Raw genomic sequence first — 22,152 nt, 5'->3', positions numbered from 1 at the left:
TCCCTAACATGTACTCTATAATCCAGACCAGCTTAGCACGTTATAGATGGTATAATGAACCTAGGGCAAAATTAAAGTTTAGTTCAGAAGATGTCTGGCTCATTTCCTGGTGTTTGTTACAGGCTCACGCCTAAATGGTCCATAACATGTGGAAGATATTTCACTTCTGATTCCTAGGAGAATTTTGAAGGGAATAGTTTCTTTTGTGGTAAGTCTAGGGAACAAAATGGAGCTCAGCGAGTAGCCACAGAAAGAAGGAAGAGGGCAGCACACTTCCCATCCAAATGGGGCGTTCATGCCCAAACAGTCTGTAAATGTCAACCATCACAAGGAAAATGAAAAAGAAAAGCAGTCAGCAACTCACAAATTTCAGAAATGCTTTCTGGTAGAATTCTTATTGGAGACTCACAGAGCATACTTCAGGTTCTGAAGAGCCTCTGCCGCGACAATAAGGAGAATAATGATGAGCGAATGAGTGAACGACTCGTTTCCACCTAGCCTTGATCTCTCAGATTCACTGGGAGGAGTCCCTAAAGCTACAGCTCTCTGTGCAGAACAGCTAATGGCAGCCCCGGAAGCTTCTCCCTTGCCATCTAATCTGCAAGCTCAGAACTGCTCACCATCTGTGAACGCCTGGAGGTTGAAATCATTTCTTCAGATTAATTTCACCTTTTAGAGAATAGAGGGAAAGATGATACATTTTAAAAAGGAGAACCCAGGAGGAAGCAGGGGCCGGGGGATAAATTCTCTTCTGCTTTTGATACATCAAATTCTTGACACCAAGCCTGAAATTCATAGTGGGGGGGGGGGGCGGGGAGAAAACAAATTTCAAATATCTACTCGGGTCCAGATCCCTAATATCCTTTTCATTGTTTTAAAGCCCTACGGTTCCTACACCAGCAGACTATCTCAAAGGAGAAAGCCCTTCCTAGACCATTCAACAAGCTGCAACCCTAGCTCAACCGCTGGATGACCTAGGGCAGGCAACTTAACCTCTCGGTGGCCCCCATTTCCACACCTGAAGAGCAGAGGCGGCATTTCCGCCAGGCTGGGCTGGATGAAGAATGAACAATAAGAACGGGTTGTAAAAACCCTTTGCAATGCATTCAGCGTCCTGTAAAAGCTTAATGATTATAATCAAGCTGTTGCTGCAAGTCTGCAAGCTCCCCCCATGACACTCCTCAGTCACCCCTGGTATCTGATAACCGAGGCTCTCCAGGCTATGCTACCACTGCATACTGCACAAACTGGTCCGGACCAAGACAGGTTTCTTCACACAAAGTTTTCAGGGAGGTGAAATGTTCCAATTTCAGACTGTCGGGTCTAATCACCACCATGTTTTGTTGGTTATAGCTTCTTCCTAGCTTCCCAACAGAACCTTGAACCTCTGTGACTCAGGTTGAGAGGATCTCCTTTATGAAGCTGAAACTTCCCCAGAAAGTCACACTACTAATTCCTTCTAACCACGAGGAGGAGTATCTTAGTAAAGTCTAAAGCTGTTCCTTCCGGTATCAAAGGGAGGAATATCAAAAGACAGTCAAGAATCCAGCTTTTACAGGTGTTAGGTTTGCGTTCCAATCCCAGTCTTGACACTTGCCAATTTCTTTTATCTCAAGTTCATCACCCAACATCTCCCAGTCTCTCTTTCTTCATCCGGAAAGTGAGAAAAACCACATCTATCATGAGAAGCCTAAATAAGACACCTGCTTTTCCTGCCTGTGCTGAAGAAACCCTAGGCCTCAGACATCCTAGCCGTATCTCCAGACCTGACAACATTCACTGTTGCTTAGACTGGGTTGCTCAAATGACACTGGGTGTAGTGGACCAGGCAGAATGAGGCAGATGGCCACACTAGAAAAAGAGGCTCCTTCAGAGCTACCTTCTAATGTGGGTAAAACCCGTCCACTTGACTTCATCTAGGCTGGTGCCTCAGGCAGTTTCCTTGTGGAGACAAAATCTGCTGATTCAAGTCCTCATTTAAATAATAATAGCAGAGGAAGGGAAGACTAGCTAGGTGATTCTCTTTGAATTGTTTTTGATATACAAAACCAACCCCATGGCAAAAATAATTTCTTTTTCCCAACTTTTGCTAATCTCCAGAAGGAAGTGCTGACTGGGCTGCTGGCTGCTCACTTGACATTACCAGCCCCATCTTCATTCTATCTGCTATACCAGGATCCAGATCCAGTCACCTATTCTGTCCTCCTAGCGAGATTTAGAAAGATAAAACTCTTCACCCCCGTACTAGTCGCTCTGACTTTTTTCTTTCAAATATTCATTTGAAATTTTCATTGAGAAAATCATTCTCCTACATTTTCTCCTTATCTTGCCATTGACAAGCGATTCTGAACTCTAACAGGATACTTTCTGGGCATGCTCTTGGGCATGATCTTGTATGTGACACACAGATTCAACTCACTTGTATGATAGTATTATCAATCAACAATTAGTTCCTCGGTGCTGGTTGGCAGGCACTGGGAACAAAGCATCAAACAGACACAGACACAGTTTATTGAACTCGGTTCCTTCATAGGTTAATAAATAGATGGTTGAAACCATTGTTCTCTTCTGTAAGGTCAAGTGTTTAAAAGGACCAGAGAGACATAACCCTGTGTTAAAGGAGGATCGAGTCTCTACTGTAGGCAGCTGATTTTATTTCAAAATGCACTTTACATGATCCCACACGCTTTCCTCATTGCTACCTGGAATGTCTCCATACCTCTTGCTGTGCCAAAAATCTATTATAAGTCTCCTCTCTTCACTGAAGCCTTCCCAGGGTATTTCCCTCAGTAGTAGTCTTTCTTTCTCTAACCTGTAGAGTGCTCGTAGACTATATCTGCTCTTCATGATTCTTCTAGTCCCTAAAGGCATAGGATCACATCTTTTCCAGGGCTTATTCTCTCCTTCAGATTTTTTGGTAAACTGGGTAGCAAACCATTGTGGAATTCATGGAATAGATGGAGATACAGAAATCAGTCTTCTAGAGCTTGTATTCAAAGACTCCAGTGAGTTTTGCATCTTGAAAAGCCTAACAGTCAAACTCTATAAACTAATTTTGAAAAATGCTGACTCTGAGAGAAAAGGTTATACTAATATCAGAAAATTTGATTTGCTCTCCTGTGTGAAGCATTCTAACTTCTTTTTTTTTTTGGTTGTTGTTTTTTTGATTTTCTTTTTTGGGTTGTTTTGGGTTGTTTTTTTGTATTTGTTTGTTTGTTTGCTGTCTCAAAAAGCTTTATTTTTACTTGGTCCAAGACTTGAGAGAGGCTCCAGCGCAGTTACCAAGCTGCCTAGTGGCTTCAGAGGTTCATTCACCTGAGGCAAGGGAGGCTGCTGCAGAGCAGAGTGGGGAGCCCCTTGGGAGGCACAGAGGCTTCCTAGTTGTGCTTGAGAGTGAGGCTCTCAAAGAGATACCCCACCCCCCACCGAGTTCTCTGGGAAATGGCAGTCTGCTCTGGTTGTGGCCCTGTCACCCTGCGGAGGTTGGTCAGGTGGTCGCCCATCTTCATGATGAGTTTCACCTCCTTTTCCAGGAAGTGGCTTTCTAAGAAGTCACAGAGATGTGACTGTGGGGGCAGACCCCAGGGGGTGCAGATCCGAGAGGGCCTGGCTCAGTTTCCTCTCCAGGGCCCAGGCAGCTTTCGTGGCCTCCTGGGTCTTACCCCATTCATCTTGAGATGGCTTCTGCACATCCTGGAAGAATGCACCCCCCCCCCCCCCCGATCATTCTGCAACTTGAGGAGACTGGCGCTTGGCGCCCTCAAGCTTCTCCTTCCAATTCACGGAAGAATAGGAAGAAGTGGCCTATGCCCTTCAGAGCCACATAATCCCTAGCAAAAATGAAGCCCAGAGAGGTAGGTGTAGGAGGCCCGCAGGTGCAAGTTGACCAGGAGCTTCAAAGCAACTTCCACTTCAGTGGAATAATTCTGATGGCTGTGAGAGGTCATGGCTGATTCGGAGTATCAGCCAACCACAAAATGGTGCAGACTGGTCCTAGGAGCCAAAGGCAGTGAGGAGATGGTCCTGAAGGCAGCAACTGGAGAGACTTATAAGGTGGTTGGAAGTTAATAAAGTGGGAGTTCCTGTCTGTTCTGTCCAAACTCTTTTGAAGCAAGGCACAGATCCACAGGACCTCTGAGGCACGGCTCTTCCTCCTTTTTTCATAACACATACATGTTGTAATTCACTTCAAAGATCCCAGTTGTGCTGCCAAAAGCATGATTTTATTTTTGCAATTTGTAAGGTACTCTGAGAAGTTGCCCTTATAGATGAACCTTTAGTGATTCACCCTCTGTCCAGAATTGAGGATGAGCCAGCAGGGAGCCAGAGCAAGGTTGGGCTTGGTCAGGTACTCAGCTATCAGCATCCACACCATTCTTCACCTGGATATAAACCTCCAACCACACACCTGACAGACTAGCTGAGTGGCTAACATGAATTGTGCAACCACTCAAGTGAGTTTTAAATTTAATATTTTAATTAAAAAATACTGCTCCAAACTGCTTAGGGAATAACAGTGGGAAAAAGTCCTGGGTTTTCACTCAGTAATTCTCTTTCAGTTTGCGAGTATTTATAGGGCCCTTTATTGTGTTCTAAGTAAGGCACAAGGCACTGGACTATGTTGTACATAACACTGTATAAACTGTTTCACAGCATTTGTACTGAATCGGGGATTGACAGTAATCCAGAGAAAAAGCACATGGCAAGATATGCACAGTGTATATGCAAATTCTACTACGCCATCTTCTGTAAAGGACTAAGTGATCTAGGTATCACTGAGATCCTGGATCAAATTTTCACAGACACTGAGATACAACTGAACAAGCTCATCAGTAAAACATGGCCTTCTTTTTAGAATTAAGATTTTCCTAAGGCAACATACCCATTCTAAATCTTCAGGTGCTCTAGGCTTCAGCTAGGCCTGAAACGAAACAGAGGCCTAAATAAATGTGTATGGACCAAAAGTGACTCAGTGTGGGAAGAATCAAGAAATATGTAGCCTGTCTTCTATCTTCAATAAAGCTTAGTCATGTTCTCATGTGAGGCGGATGGACAAAGGCATCTGACTGGTCCTCTAATATCCCTTCATCCTTATCCTATTTTCTGACTTAATTTTAGAATGGTCTTAAGGGAGAAGCAGGCAAGGGGAATTTGAAGGGATGCAACAAAGAGAAACCAATAAGACAGAATGTGGAAGCAGGATGCTTCTGGTATGTATCTGGTATGGAACTCCAGAGAATCACAGCGAACCAGTGAACTCCAAAAATTCACTCTGAACCTAGCCCCCTGCTTTCTTTTACTTCCAATATTACGTGAGTCCTGGGTGGCATTCCCACCCAGCAGCAGAAGATGATAACTCAGTAACTAAGGACATCAAATTTCAAATATCTGGGAAGGAAGCCTGCCATGCAGAATTGGCATGTGCCTGCTGTGCTCTTTTCACCATTAGAAAGTCCAGAGCCCCAAACAGTTATTCAGTGTTAAACTTTAGCATTCGCCTCCTTTATGGTGTGCCTTTTTATCATTAATAAACTTCTCTCAAAAAATATCTGTTCCCTCTGTCACACCCCAGAAGGGTCATCGTTCTATTAGAAACATAGCTAAACCTAAAGAGAACACAAAGAGTCTCCTAGCACCTCAAGGAGCTATATCGCTTTCTCATACAACATCTAGGACTCTCTATAAAATAGATATCATACAGTCTCTATGGCCTACCCCATACTTGCTTCCTTCATTCAAGGAATTTATTAAATTATAAAAATTAAATCTATCTGTCCCATTAGTGGTGATATTTTTGTTTTGTTTTGTTTCTGACAAATCCCAATGCTCTGTAAATTAGAAGAATCATTCAGTGGGCTAGAGCTGTGATTATAGAACAGGGAAAACAAAATTACCTAAAAATCTATGAGCAGTTTACTGAGAAAGCCAGGCTCACTCTGCCACTGTGACGGGAAGGCAGTATTATCCTTGGGCACTCGTGCCAGTCACCCTGCCTGGCATGATGTGAGATGAAAGCGTCTGCTGACTCTTGGAGGTATAATTACCTACAGGGTGGGGATGTAATTAAAGTAAGGATAATTTACCTTGAAGAAGATAAAAATTAAGAATATTAATGATCATAATAATTAGCTCTTTTATATCTAAGAATCACAAAATACTTTACAAGCTGTAATTATCACAGCTCCCCTCTGAGGAAGGGATTCATATCTTATAGCTCCTCATTTAACAGAGGGGTGAAGTGGTGGACATGGAAGAGGGAAGAGAGGGTGGAGCACAGCTTCCTCCCTCACCTGCCCTGTAAGCAGCATAACTCAAATGAGGCCCCAGAAGGGCTGATTCCCATTATGGTGAGAGGCCTCATGCATGCTGTCACTCAAAGAGATGATCCATCCTAGCATGAGCAACTGGTCTCATTCTGACCTGCCGGCCACTTAAACTGCCAAGATGCAATAAAATTGTATCAGTGAGGATTAAGCCCACAGTAGAAATAAAGGTACAGAACTGCTTTCAAGGAACTTAAAACCTAATTGAGAAGACAAAACAAGCATCCATCAAATTAGAGATGAATATGAAAATACTAACCAGTACCCGAGGTTACATGGTGTTGACGATGCTTCCTGTAGGAAGGCGGTGTCTCTACATGGAAGGTCATTGTATGGGAAGGTTGAGGATGGTTTTGGGGAGGAGGTAGAACTTTAGTGGAGCATCAAGTAAACTATATTAGGTTTTTGCCTGGCAGATGGGAGTGCCAGTCATTGAATAATAGAAAATAGTAGGGAAATTTGAAAGAATTAATACATAAAGAAAAAGTCTCCAGAAAAGAAGTGTTCAAGCTTACTAAGACTCTCAATCCTTTCAAAGTCATTAAAAATCATCTTACTCTGGATGGTTTCCTAGACTATCAACATAATGGTTCATAGTAAAGTCTTGAGAAGTCTTCTGGCTGATAAGGACACTGGAACCTTCTCTGTTTATGTAACTTTTTACCTTGGAAATTGTCTTATTGATCGTAAACAGAGCCTAAGCCTGGTTAAATTCCACAAAATGTCAAGTCTATTAAGTTCCTGGATTCTAGCAAGGAAAAAGGTTGGGAATGAGCCCTTGAGTAACATTAAAAACCAGGAAAACCTAATACTTTCCTTCTTGTTTGTTCTCACATTAGAACTTCACCCCCAGGGATTCAGCACTGAGAAGGGCTTCAGGTGAATGATACAAAAATAAATGAATGACATCAATTTTATTTCTGGGCTAGTACAGTAAGATGTTCCAGCGGCTTAAGACACTTGTCAATGAGAATAATGACATTATTTTGATCTTCAGGGGCCACATGGTTAAAGAAGAGAACCAACTCCCACAAGTTGTCCTCTAACTACTACACCTGTGCCACGACATGAGTGTGAAATAAAAGAACACATGCAGCTGTTCTTATAACACTGTTATAAGACCGGACTTATTTAGAAATGGATGAAGACACAAGAAAGAGGAGGAGGAGTCAATTTTCTGAAACTTTTGAGGTTTTAAAATAGTTTTCTTTGTGCTGTACTCACTTTAGACAGGAGTGCAAAAGAAAGGCATTACTAAACTTAAGGTTTAATTTTTTCCAAGATGAAAAACCTAGAATGAAAATTTCTAACAGAACATAGATGGATAAAAACAAGCTGATGTGTGAGGTGACAACAGGAAGGTCAGAAGTTGGAGACCATTTCAGACTATCTAGTAAAATCCTGCCAAACACACAGAAACACGGACAGAGACACAGACACACACAGACACACACAGACACAGAGACACACACATACACAGACACACACATACACAGACACACACATACACAGACACACACATGGGGCTAGGGGTGGGAGAGAGAGAGAGAGAGAGAGAGAGAGAGAGAGAGAGAGAGAGAGAGAGAGAGAGAGAGAACATATAACAAAGAGACATAATGTGGTTATAGAGAATCCTTTGACCTGTAGTTATATGTGTCCATTGCTGAAGTTGACCCAAAGACTAAGAAACTTGTATAAAAACATTAGTTAGAACTGAGTCAGAGAAGCCTTACTCTTTAAGGGTTTGCCATATTAAATCAATTCACTGACCCCAACAGATAATGACAGTTCTGACAAAACTTGGAAATCACAGACCTTGGTATGAAGGCCTTGAAGGGGCAGAAATGAGCTAGATTTACAATAGTCTTTTCATCTCTTAGCACCTCAACTTTCTAGTTAATCCCTGTCAGGGATGCTGGAAAGCAGAGTAAGAAATGGACATCAAGAAGAAATCTAAATTCTTCTCAAAATTCCCCAAACCAACATTTGCCTTTGGTGGAGACAGAATCTCAGAGAAGCTACTGAATCATTTAATAGTCTCTATAAACCTATTATGAACCAAAGTGTCATGTAGTATGAAATGGAAGGGTGGGAGTTACCGACAACCAGCAGTGAATCCAGCTCCTTACAATAAAATAGCACTGAGATTCACAAATGATCACCAGGGTTGAGAAAGCCCTGACAGCTCTAATGGGTTAGAATGACCTTAATGTGCTTCCAGAAGAAGCCAACTCAAGTGTTTAGATGTCATAAGCATTACTAACGTAGGGTAAATGACATGATTATATCTACAATGAAGCATTACATGAGCTCTTTTTCTCCAGGGGCTTCAATATGCTAGCAAGAAAAACAAATGAGCAAATTTCATTCAGATTTAATATCTCTAAGAATGAAACTTCACAATGTGCTTTCTCATCAACAGCTTGACAAACACATATTTAAGATATTCTTCAAAATTAGTTACTTAAGAAGCAACCCCTATCCTGTAGGAAAAATTGGAGGAATAAATATAAAAATTTCCATCTGAGTTTTTAAAAAAGATATTTGCTCATCCCCCTCTTTATCTTCACTGTTCACAAGCCAGGGCTCATGTCCATCTCTTCATGGTGTGCTACATACCATAGAGAAGTTCGTTGGTTCTCATTGGTTTATGTAAAACAAAACAGAATCCTGTTTGTTGTCAACCTAGAATTCGCATGTTCCATAAAAAAGTTTGTTTGTTTGTTTGTTTGTTTGTTTTAAGGAGTGAGAGATATGGCTGAAGAGTTAAGAGTACTTATTGCTCTTGCAAAGGACCTGAATTTAGTTTCTAGTAGTCTTCTTGGGTTACCAGTTCCCGGGGAATCTGGCATCTCTGGCATCCATAGGCACCTATACTCATACGTGCACATGCATACACATACGCACTTAAAAATAAATCTTAAAAAATTACTAGAAGTTGTTCTTTTTTGAAGTCATAATGAAGCAAGTTTCAGTACACTCATCACCTTTGTTTTTATGTTTTTTTTTATTTTAACAATTAAAGAAAGTTAGAAAATTTGGAGAATATTCTCCTTCGTGTATTAGGTGTGACCAGTACCCAGTCAGGAGGCAAGGCCTGCGAACCCTGTGCCAAATAGCTACGTGAGCACATAGTGAGATAAACAAGCCATTCCTGCAGACAGAGGTGGAGCTGGGATTTCAATGAATCAGGTCATCCCACAGAGTGGGTGTCTCCTTCCCAAGTTGCTCCCTGGGGCACAACTTAAACCCCTATAAAAGGCCAGGCTCCCAGTTACCTAGCACACTTGCCAGCAGTGTCAGCGAGCACTTGACTTCTTCCTCTGGTGAAGTGGGTAAGTTCCATTCTGTAGGATGGTATTCTATGATTCTTCGTTTTCTAGCCATGGTACATGTTGGGAGAATAGAGGTAGTGGTCCCTCCACAAGGGACCTCCACTTTCCAGTGTTGGCTAAATCTCACTCCATTGGCTTCTTCTTGTCTTCTTGTTTTCTTCTTTTTTAGAAAGGTCTTGTTTAGCCCTATCTGGCCTAGACCTTACTATGTAGACCAAGTTGGTCTCAAACTCACAGGAATCTATCTGCCTCTGCCTCTGCCTCTGCCTCTGGGAAGCTAGGATTAAAGGAATGAACCAGCATGCTTGGCTTACTCAATTTCATGTTTGGAGCCATTAGTTGAATGAAAAACAGCAATTCTCTCCAGTCTCTGAACTCAATACTTACACACATCAAGAAATATCATGTGTACCTCTTATGAGGCTCATTTTTCTAACTAGAAAGCTATGATCTCAAAAGTGTGCAAACCCTTTTTATCTCATTTTTATGCACCTTTATACATATCACTATGAATTGATGGATGAGATATTGAAGTTGAAATGATATAAAGAACTCACCTAAGTGCGGTACTATGTAGGCAGCCGGGAAATCCATCCAAATATTCTTTTAACACCACTCTGTTGTTGTTGCCATTGCTGTGTATTTTTCTTTGTTCTGCCATTATGGGAATTGAACATATTATCTTGAACATACAAGCAGTCATTCTACCACTAAACTACATTCCCAGAGTTTCTCCCCTTTTTATAAACCAACACTCAAATTATTTACTTGAGTTTAACAAAGCCAGCCCTAAGAACAATATCCAAAGTTCTCCAGGTTTGTTTGGCCCACTCACTCTGATTAGCCAAACAGAAAGGATCTGTCAAATAATTTTTAGTAATAGAAGATTGGATAGTCATACTATGTCTGAGTTAAGGTAGAGAGCATGCATGTTTTTTTTTTTTTTTGCCTTGTTCTACCTAGATGTTACAAGTTTTATTTGGATGACATAAATTAGTGTCTTATAGGCTATACATTTAAGGAATAATTCACATTTCCTTTGCACTGTTATGTTTGTTGCAATGTTTTTGGAGACACAATTAGCATACATGCTTACATATTTACTTCTGAAGATGCTCAAGTCTCTCTTCATATCTTTGCTTTTACCTATCCTCTTTGCCCAACTTTAAGAGTTGCTATGAATAGCAATATGTGTGTAGAATTTACATTCTTGCCACCATCTCTCCACTCTCTGCTCTGAAATATGTTGAAACAAAAACAAGAGGAGGGAGGTCTATACTGATATACAATGAAAAGTTGACTAATATTGTTCAAAGATGATGTCTTGGCTTAGAATTTTTCGATATTTCTCTTCCTCTTCCTGAATACAGTATTCAAAGATAAATACTCTGAAAATGCAAGTTAAAATAACTATGAGTGACACATCCAAAGATCTGTTTAAGTCAGTGTGAATGAAGTTTTCTCAAAGTCAGAAGCCGAGATTTGATTTTGAATCCCATTTTATTGTTCTAGGTTTACTTGAATTTTAAGAAAAAAAATGTCTCCACTTATAAGAAGCATTGTTGATATCACTGAAGTTTTCAATCAATATGCATCTCAAAGTTGTGATGGAGCATCACTTAGCAAGAAAGACCTGAAAAACCTTCTTGAGAGAGAACTTGGAGATGTCCTTCAGGTAAGACCTCACACACAACAAAGAAATCTATAGGTGTAGGGGCTATCAATTTTCCTCCCAAGAATGACCAGAACAATGAATATTGATTAATATTGTTTTAAAACATGACAGGGCTACATTTATTTTGGAGCCTGAGTTATTTAAATCTGTATTGTAATCCAAGTATTAAAGAAGTTAATAGCATATATTTAATGATCTTGATGGCATTGTTGATAGGAATGAAGTGTAAGATAATAAGACATTACCACTAATGATGCCTAATCAAGTTAGATGGACCTGAAGAGACCTTCCAACTTTCAGCAACAGAAATCTGCCTGTTTCTCAATTAAAATGGCATTGCTGTAAATATCTCAGTTCTTCTTCAAACATGGAATAAAAATTAAATCAGGAGCACTGGCTATTTCAAGCAGAAATGTCTGTTGGAAATCTTCATAAAATTTCATTTTATTGATCACATGGATAAAAACATTCTTATTCACTAATCTAGAAAGAATTTGTTGCTTTGATCAGCACGCAATTACAAAAGTTTCCAAAAAGGATGTTTTTGAAATGTGTTATTCACATATCTAGGAAAACAAGACAACACTGTGTATTTTCTTTTCGTTCTTTTTTAAAAAGATTTATTTATTTATTTTTTATGAATACTCTGTTGCTCCCTTCATACACACCAGAAAAGGGCATCTGATCCCATTGCAGATGGTAGTGAACCACCATGTGGTTGATGGGAATTGAACTCAGGACCTCTAGAAGAGCAGTCAAGTGCTCTTAACGTATGAGCCAACTTTCCAGCCCTACTGTACATTTTCTAATCTCTGCAAACATCCCCCACTAAAACAAACGTGAGAGCAAAAGTTTACTACTTGTAAATAATTATAAAACTTTTGTTTTACTCTTTTCATAGAGACCACATGACCCTGAGACGGTAGACCTGACCCTAGAACTTCTGGATCGCGACTGCAACGGGCGTGTTGATTTCAACGAATTCCTCCTGTTCCTTTTCAAGATTGCTCAAGCTTGCTATTATGCTCTCGATCAGGCCACAGAGCTAGGCGAGAAGAGTGCCCTGCCCAGGGAAAAGAGGAACCTGTCACAAGATCGCAGGCAAGAAGACCAAAGGAGATTCGAGCCCCGGGAGGAACAACTGGACGAAGAACCTGGGCGACGAAGCTGGCAGAAGAGACGTGAGCAGGAGGAGCGCGCTGAGGAGCAGAGGCTGGAGCAGCGCGACAGGCAGCACCGCGATGAAGAGCAGCGACTGCAAAGGCGAGAACTACAAGAACTGGAGGAGCGCCTTGCAGAAAAAGAGCCACTAAGCTGGAGTAAGGGTCGTGACGCAGAAGAGTTTTCTGAGGTAGAGGAACAGCAAAGGCGAGAGAGACTCAAGGGCAAGGGCCAAACCGAAGAGAGAAGGCTGCAGAAGCGTCGGCAAGAAGAGCTACGCGACCCCCTGCTAAGGCGCGAGCAGGAGCTGAATCGAAGGCAGGAGCTGAGGCGTGAACAAGAGCTAAGGCGCGGGCAGGACCTGAGGCAGGAGCTAAGGCGCGAGCAGGAGCTGAGTAGAGGGCAGGAACTGAGGCGTGAGCAGGAGCTGAGGCGCGATCAAGAGTTAAGGCGCGAGCAGGAGCTGAGACAAGAACTGAGGCGCGAACAGGAGCTGAGGCAGGAACTGAGACGCGAACAGGAGCTGAGGCAAGAACTGAGGCGCGAACAGGAGCTGAGGCAGAAACTGAGGCGCGAGGAGGAGCTGAGGCGCGAGCAGGAGCTGGCTGAAGAGGACGAGCAGACGCAGATCCGGGAACCTGACGAGAGCATCACCAAGAGGTGGCAGTGGCAGCTCGAAAGCGAGGTAGAAGCCCGTCAGAACAAGGTCTACTCTAGGCCTCGCAGGCAGGAGCAGAGGCTTCACCAGGAGCAGGAGGAGCGTGAGCTCCGGGAGCAGGAGGAGCAGCGCCGAGATCTCCAACTGCAGCGTCCCGCTGAGGAGGCGCGCCAGAGCAACCAGCTGGAGAGGCTGCTGCGGGCGGAGGAGCGCCGGGAGCAAGAGCAGCGGTTCCGCGAGAGGGAGGAGCAGCGCTTCCGGGAGGAGAAGGTGCAACGAGCAGAGCTCCAGGATAGCCTCCTAGAAGAACAACAGAGGCGACGCCAGGCGGAACGCCGAGACTCAAACAGGAGCCGGCAACTGCGGGAAGAAAGCCAGAGGCGCCACACACTGTACGCCAAACCCAGCCAGAGGCAGCGTAGGGAGGAAGAGCTACGCGAGGAGCGACTGTTGCAAGAGCAGCATCAGCAGCGGGAGAGGAAATACCGCAGGGAGGAGGATCTGCAGCAGGAGGAAGAGCGGCTGCAGCAAGAGGAAGAGCAACTGCAGCGAGACAGGAGGCGTCTGCAGCGGGAGAGGCAGTATCAGGAAGAGGACCTGCAACAGGAGGAAGAGCGGCTGCAGCAGGAGGAAGAGCGGCTGCAAAGAGAAAGGAGGCGCCTGCAGCAGGAGAGGCAGTATCAAGAGGAGGACCTGCAGCAGCTGCAGGATGAAGATCAGCGCAGGGATCTGAAATGGCAGTGGCAACCAAGGAAAGAAAATGAAGTTCGTAGTAACAGGCTCTTCACCAAACGCAGAGAGAATGAGGAAACGATCCAGCAGCTGGAAGATTCTCGGGAGCGAGAGAGACGTCAGGATCGGCGGCCTCTGCAAGTCGAAGAGGAAGAGAAGAGAGAGCTGGAGCAGGAGAGGAGGCGCCGACAGCAGCGCGACCGTCAGATCCTAGAGGAAGAGCAGTTTCAGCGAGAGCACCAACGGGAAGCCGAAAGACGGAGTGAGAAGCTCCAGGAGGAAGAACGGCTCCAGGGAGAATTGAGAAGGCGGCAACTGGAGAGAGATGGCAAGTTCCTTGAGGAGGAAAGGCAGCTGCGGAGGGAACGGGAAGAACAGAGGCGGCGTCAAGAACAAGAGAGAGAATTCCAGGAGGAGGAGCAGCGCCTCCAAGAACGTGAGAAAGAACTTCGGCAGGAGCGCAACAGAATATGTGAAGAACAAGAGCGTCAACAGCAGCGTGAGGAAGAGCAGCTGAGGCGTCAGGAACAGGACCGAAGATTCCGCCGGGAACAAGATCGCCTCCAGCAGCGTGAGGAAGAGCAGCTGCGGGACAGACCTCTCCGCAGGGAGCAAGACCGCCTCCAGCAGCGTGAGGAAGAAGAGCTGCGGGACAGACCTCTCCGCAGGGAGCAAGACCGCCTCCAACAGCGTGAGGAAGAGGAGCTGAGGGACAGACCTCTCCGCAGGGAGCAAGACCGCCTCCAGCAGCGTGAGGAAGAGGAGTTGAGGGACAGACCTCTCCGCAGGGAGCAAGACCGCCTCCAGCAGCGTGAGGAAGAGCAGCTGCGGGACAGAAAGTTCCGCCGAGAGCAAGACCGCCTCCAGCAGCGTGAGGAAGAGGAGCTGAGGGACAGACCTCTCCGCAGGGAGCAAGACCGCCTCCAGCAGCGTGAGGAAGAGGAGCTGCGGGACAGACCTCTCCGCAGGGAGCAAGACCGCCTCCAGCAGCGTGAGGAAGAGGAGCTGCGGGACAGACCTCTCCGCAGGGAGCAAGACCGCCTCCAGCAGCGTGAGGAAGAGCAGCTGCCGGACAGAAAGTTCCGCCGAGAGCAAAACCGCCTCCAGCAGCGTGAGGAAGAGCAGCTGAGGGACAGACCTCTCCGCAGGGAGCAAGACCGCCTCCAGCAGCGTGAGGAAGAGCAGCTGCGGGACAGACCTCTCCGCAGGGAGCAAGACCGCCTCCAGCAGCGTGAGGAAGAGCAGCTGCGGGACAGAAAGTTCCGCCGGGAGCAAGAGCTCAGGCGCGACAGAAAATTCCGTGAGGAAGAAGAGCGCCACCGAGAACTGGAAGAAGAGCAGTTACGTGGCCAAGAGCGGGGCCGTTTGAGTGTGGAGGAGCAGCTTCGCAGAGAGCGCGAGGAAGAGCAGCGGCGCCGGCAGGAATGTGACAGAAAATTACGCCGGGAACAAGAGCTCCGCCAGGAACTCGAGGAAGAGCAGAGGAGGCGCCAGGAACGTGACAGAAAATCCCGAGAGGAACAAGAGTTCCGCCAGGAACTCGAGGAAGAACAGCTGAGGGACAGAAAGATCCGCCGGGAACAAGAGCTCAGGCACGACAGAAAATTCCACGATGAAGAACGCCGCCAGGAGCTAGAAGAAAGGCAGCGGAGCCGCCAGGAACGTGACAGGGAGCTCCGTCTGGAACAAGAGCTCCGCCAGGAGCGCGAGGAAGAGGAGCGCCGCCAGCAGCGTGACAGAAAGTTCCGGGAAGAGGAGCTCCGCCAGGAACTGGAGGAAGAGCGGCTGCGGGACAGAAAGATCCGCAGGGAACAAGAACTCAGGCGCGACAGGAAATTCCGTGAGGAAGAAGAGCGCCGCCAGGAGGAGTTCGAGGAAAAGCAGCTGCGGCTCCAGGAACCCGACAGAAGATTCCGCCGGGACCAAGAGCTCCGCCAGGAACTCGAGGAAGAGCAGAGGAGGCGCCAGGAACGTGACAGAAAATCCCGCGAGGAACAAGAGCTCCGCCAGGAACTGGAGGAAGAGCGGCTGAGGGACAGGAAGTACCGCCGGGACCAAGAGCTCCGCCAGGAACTGGAGGAAGAGCAGCTGCGGGACAGAAAGATTCGCCGGGACCAAGAGCTCCGCCAGGAACTGGAGGAAGAGCAGCTGCGGGACAGAAAGATTCGCCGGGACCAAGAGCTCCGCCAGGAACTGGAGGAAGAGCAGCTGCGGGACAGAAAGTTCCGCCGGGAGCCAGAGCTCCGCCGCGAGCGCGAGGAAGAGCTGCACCGCCGCCAGGAGCTCCAGCAACAGTTAAGACAGGCGCGTGACAGGAGAGTCCTTGAGGAAGAAGAGCTTCGCCGGGAAAGCGAGGAGCTGCTGCACCGCGAGGTGGGTGGCAGGAAATTCCGGGAAGAGGAGCGACTCCGCCAGGAAAGAAAGGAACAGCAGCGTCGTCTCCAGGAGCGCGACAACAGAAGATTCCGCGAGGAAGTAGAGCTCAGGCAAGAAAGGGATGAGCAGCAGCTGCGTTTCCAGGAACGGGAGCAGCAGCTTCGCCAAGAGCGTGACAGAAAATTCCGCGAGGCAGAAGAGCTTCGCCAGGAAGAGCAGCGCCGCCGCCAGGAGCTTGACAGGAAATTCCGGGAAGAGAAACAGCTGCGTGAGGAACGCGAGGAACCGCAATTGCGCAGGGAGAAGCGAGATGGTCAGTACCTGGCTGAGGAGGAGTTCGCCAGGGATAAGATTCGTCGCCAGGAACAAGAACTACGTCAAGAAGAGGAACAAAGACGTCGCCAAGAGAAGGAGAGAAAATTCCAAGAAGAGCAGATCCGTCGTAGGCAAGAGGAGCAGAGGCGCCGCCAAATCCTGGAGCCTGGTACACGCCAGTTTGCCAATGTCCCAGTGCGTTCCAGCCCTCTCTATGAGTACATCCAAGAGCAGAGGTCTCAATACCGCCCTTAAAAGATGCTGCCAACATCCTGGCACCAGCCAAAGCTTCAAGCAAAAGAAAATGAGAAACACTGGGGTATCCAGCGATAACTCATGTGTTTCTGGTTGTGGGAAAACTCTCTGATCTTTTCTTACAGAATCTTAAACTATACCCATTTCATTTCTTTTACTTCCTGTCTTTCATTCTTCCTCAGGTAGTTCTTTTTTGCAAGATGTCTTTGTTCTTTAGTGCAGATATGATGTGCACTTTTAAAAAGAAGCCATTTAATTTTTTGAACGAATTTTGTTTGAGGAGCACATTGATTTATTGCCTTCATAAATAACAAGAATAATGTAGCAATCTGATATTCAAAGTAATTAATTGGGTCACTATTTTTAGTGGTGGATCATTTTGTTTAGAGCTTTCATTTTATGAGTTCAAATTGACATTTTCTTTGGCCTAAATTTTATTTGTCTTTACCTCCAGATGGTTTTCTCAGGTTTTGTTGCATAATTGTGACAGATTCCATCAGCAGGCTTAAATTTTACAGCCCTCAAATAATGCAGGGGGAAGAATTCATGCAAAAATACCATATGAAATCAGTTCATAACTGGAACAAATCTTGTTAAGAGAAATGCTTGACAGAAAATTATAATTTGGCATTATATTTTTATATTTAGCACCACTTAAAATTTCATGAAGCGAAAGCAAGGTGTTTCTCAAACAACTCAAATTTAAAACTGTAATTGTAGCACTCTGTTCTATTTCCTCAAGTTTTGTTGGGTTTGAAATTTTTTCTACTTTTGTACATTTTGGTTTAGAGAGAACCTACTCAAGATGCTGTAAACATTTGTCTTGTTTGGGTCCAATAAGTGTTCACAGAATGATGGCAGAAGGAAAGGGGAAATGTATGAACAGAGGACAAATTTCTAGAGGTCTCTTGACTATACTTATCAGCTTGCAGTCCTTTGAGGCCTTATACTACCTGGAAGACATTCTTGTTCAAATAATTGGACTGTTAAAAAAAATCAATAAATGTTTGGCAAATAATTTTTCTTGTCTGCTTTAATTTTTCTATCATAACTCATATATAATCTGGAAATTCATATATTTCCCATATCTTATGATGTTTTTACTATTAGCTCTGTCCAAATATGAACCTTTGAAACCAAATATGAACCAAAGAAAGAACTTTTGATTTTTTTCTACAAATTTTCCCAATTAAGGTGACTCCTATATTACTTAAGAGTAAAACTTGGGCAGCAAATTAGAATTTGGCATTATATTTCTATACTTAGCACCACTTAAAATTTCATAAAGCAAAAGCAAGGTGTTGCTCAAATTCAAAACTGCTATCCCATTTCCCAAAGTTTTGTTGGGCTTGAGAATATTACTACTTTTGTATATATTGCATTAGAGGGAACCTACTCAAGACCTTGTAAACATCTGTCTTATTTGGGGGCCAAAAAGTTTTCAATGAGTGTTGGATGAAGTTAAGGAGACCCTTATATTATTTCCAGTACCACACAGACTCTCTTTCAAGTGTTTTGTTCTTAATGTTACTGCTTTCTGTATCCTTTCTTGCAGTGACTCACATTGGTCGTGGCATATTGCACTCCCAATGTTGCTATTTCCTTTTTAAATGGAGTGGCTACTTTGTACTTAAGCCAGTGATGGAACATGACCTAAAATTTAGGAGCAGCTCTATAGACATTTAATGACACAGTGATTTAAGCAACATAGTCCATGAGGTGGCTGAATCAGAAAATGCTAAATAGTAATTAGTCCAAATGTTACATTACTATCACCCTATGCCACTCTATTATCATTGTATTAAATTCTATTATTTAGTTTAGATTTTCAAAAATACTTTATTAAGATTATCATTATTTTAAGCCATGTGTGGAATTCTCCTTTAATCCCAGCACTCAGAAAGTAAAGGCATGTAGGTCTCTGAGTTAGAGGCCAGCCTGACCTACAGAGCAAGTTCCAGAACAACCAGAAACACACAAAGAAAGCCTATCTTAGGAAAGAGACACAGGGAGAGCAGAGGGGGAGAAAAGAAAATTAGTATTCTTATTTGTTGAAAATCATGGAAAATGCCCTAAAATTATAGTCAACATTTCAGTCAAAGGCTAAGAATACAGCTCCTGAGTGTCATTTTGGTAGAATAAAAAGACTCTTAATTGCAAAGAATCTAGACTCTCTCACACTTTAACACAAGTGTAAGATGTTCATCAAAAACAAGCTAAGGAATCCTTTTGCTTTTCCAAACTATAAAACCACTTCCATATATATATTTTGTTCTTGTTCTTCTTCTTTCAAGTGCTTTACAGAAGCTCTGAAAGAAATTCAGTATTTTTCCCTAGGAACCTCATAAAAGAGTCTTCTGATAAATCACCAGCTAGCTCCAGGACATTATACTTCCAGTTATGCTACAGTTCAACAGTAGTGATGAAAGCCACTCACACGTCTTATAGCACTTTACAAATGAGGAAAACATCAGTTTCTACAGAAATTATTGTTTCATCAATTTTAATAATGCCCCTTTTTGACAAGTGTATCAGTAAAGCCCTAGCTACTCATAGCACAGTGGCAGATGGAGGCCAAACATCTTCTTACAGCTGAATGCTGTACCTATCAGGGCAGGACCTTGATGTTATTGGGACATTGCATCTTTAACTTCAAACTAGAATTTCTAGTAGCATTGCTTCAACTGCTACTAAGAAATAGGATGGCGAATTGTTGTGTGACTGACTTTTCCTAGTAAGGTAAAACATATGTTTATTCACCCCAGAACTAGAATTCATGACAGACCAAAGAAACAGTTGCACCAACATCCAACTTGGTGAACCAGTGAGTTTTCTAGAGGTTACTAACAGGAGTACCGGGTGTGGGGTAACTTAATAGGAATAGAGATGACTCAAACACAGCTACATCATTGAAAACTCACCTTCCCAACATGGGTTAAGACTCACAAAAGCTACAACTCTGGAGCTCTCAACACAGCCTTTCTATGACTTTATAGTCCAGTAATCTCTTCTCTCAGCAGTTCTGCTGGTCAGAGTCTCTTTCCCTCAACAAGTCTTTACTCCTTTTTATACAACACTTCCTTTTACACTACTGCCATCAAAAGTCTACCAAGTGTTGAGCATTGAATACACACAGAGACACAGACACACAAAGACACACATAGACATACACTCAAAGACGCATACAGAGAGAGAGTGAGATGGAGGGGGATGGGGAGGGAGAGGCAGGGAGAGAGGGGGGAAGGAGGGAGAGAGAGGGAGGAGGGAGGGGGGGAGGGAGGAAGACTAGTTTATATGTTATAGCCTTAACATTGAGTAACTTGGAATTTATCCTTATTTGAGATGTAATATTTAAAGTGGTAATTAACATTAGGTTGTTAATTTGGGTCCTCATCTGCTATAGCTGCTATCCTTATAATAAGAAAATTGAACACAGACACAAACAGAAGTAAGGAGCTATGAAAACACAAAAAGACGATCATTACCTATAAGCCAAGGATAAAAGTATGGAACAAAAAGAAAGTATGGAACATATTCTTCCTTATAATCATTAGTACTCAGCCCCAGTACCATTTTGGTCTTTGACTTCAAGCTTTATAGAATGTGAGAAATAAATTTATTCAAGCCAGTAGTCTGTGGCACTTTGTTATGACAGACCTGAACAACTAATACATTACATAAAATAGAACTGTGATGGTTGGTAGGCAAACAAATGTATTATCATTTTATCCTTAACATTGTGCAAACAGGTCTTGCTTGGTTGATTTGATTTTCATTTTTTGTTGTATAATTATCACAGTTTTCTCCATCAGGCTTAAAGTTATAGCCTTCAAATAATGCAGGGGAGAAACTTCTACAGAAAAAAAAATCTGTATGACATTAAGTCCAGAACTGAAAGAAATATCTGTTATAAGATTTAGTTGGAAAATTAGTATTTGGCATTATATTTTTATACTTAACATCAGTTAAAATATCATGAAGCAAAACAAGATGTTTCTCAAGATCAGTTTTGTGGTGTAATGAAAATAATCCTATAAGAAATTAAGAATCTAAGGTTCCTTCATTCACCATTCAGTCAATAAATATTTATTGAGCTCAGGATCTCTGCAAAACTTTGTTCCAGGCAATACACATGCAGGGGCAAAGTAGTAATTCTGGGTTCTTCTTTCACTTTATTCTCTTGAGATCTTTTTTTATTTTTGTGGTTATTTTATTTGCTTACATTTCAAATGATCCCTCTCTTCCTGGTTTCCCCCCCTGCAAACCCCCTATCCCATCCCCCCTTGACCTGCCTCTATGATGATGCTCCCCTCCCCACCCACCTACTCCCCCCTCACCACCTTAGCATCCATCCCCTTATGCTGGGGCATGAGCATCCACAGGACTAAAGACCTCCCTTTCTATTGATGCCAAATAAGGCCATCCTCTTCTAAATATGCAGCTGGAGCCATGGTTCTCCTCATTATGGATGGTTGTGAGCCACCATGTGGTTGCTGGAATTTGAACTCAGGACCTTCAGAAGAACAGTCGGTGCTCTTAACTGCTGAGCCATCTCTCCAGCCCCCAGCCAGTGCTCTTAACCACTGAGCCATCTCTCCAGCCCAACTACAGTGTTTCTAAGAACCTATTTCAGCTTCAAAGAACTTATTGCTCAGCCAAATATCCCTCAATTTCCCTCTAATTGTCTCCACAACTCCTATACAGAGAGAGTTCCTTGTTATCACTCGTGTTCATTTGTTAAGAGAAAACAGTTTGGCCAGACATGGTGGCACACAGCTTTAATCCCAGCACTCAGGAGGCAGAGGCAGATGGATCTTTGTGAGCTTGAGTCCAGCCTGGTCTATAAAGCAAGTCCAGGAAAGCCAAGTCTCTGTTACACAGAGAAGCCTGTCTCAAACACACACACACACACACACACACACACACACACACACCACAACACATACACACACACACACACACAGAGAGAGACAGAGAAAGACAGAGAAAGAGAGAAAGAGACAGAGACAGAGAGAAACAGAAACAGAGACAGAGAGACACAGAGAGACTATTTTAAACTGACTTCATTTTTTTAAATCCTCTATCAAAGATGATGACCTTCCATTTTACAATCTTAATGTGTGCATTTGATTGTCATTTTTTTCCTAAGGGACAACTTTAATCCTAGAATTTAATTCCATGCAAACAAAACTTCAATAGCCATTGTATACACCATGAGGCATGTGTCTGCTTCATCTTCTATACTAATTACACATGGCTAATATATCCACTCAGTCTTGATAATTATTTTTTTGAGCAAGTGTTCTAGACCTGTAATCTTCT

The 22,152-nt window shown here is 43.7% G+C and overlaps 1 protein-coding gene and 1 pseudogene across 1 annotated transcript; one reads left to right on the top strand and one right to left on the bottom strand.

The window, feature by feature from the left end:
* Positions 1 to 3,377: 3,377 nt before the first annotated feature.
* Positions 3,378 to 3,947, bottom strand: LOC127682257 (ferritin light chain 1-like; annotated as a pseudogene).
* Positions 3,948 to 11,195: 7,248 nt separating this feature from the next.
* Tchh (trichohyalin) lies at positions 11,196 to 17,784 on the top strand. The gene is made up of 2 exons (XM_052178633.1): positions 11,196 to 11,333; positions 12,235 to 17,784. The coding sequence occupies exons 1-2, from the start codon at positions 11,196 to 11,198 to the stop codon at positions 16,828 to 16,830; spliced, it is 4,734 nt and encodes a 1,577-aa protein (XP_052034593.1). The 3' UTR covers positions 16,831 to 17,784.
* The last annotated feature ends 4,368 nt before the right edge of the window (positions 17,785 to 22,152 follow it).

This window comes from Apodemus sylvaticus, chromosome 4 (genome assembly GCF_947179515.1).
Source record: "Apodemus sylvaticus chromosome 4, mApoSyl1.1, whole genome shotgun sequence".
In the NCBI taxonomy this organism is placed as follows: domain Eukaryota; kingdom Metazoa; phylum Chordata; class Mammalia; order Rodentia; family Muridae; genus Apodemus; species Apodemus sylvaticus.
This window is presented reverse-complemented; position numbering and strand designations above follow the sequence as displayed.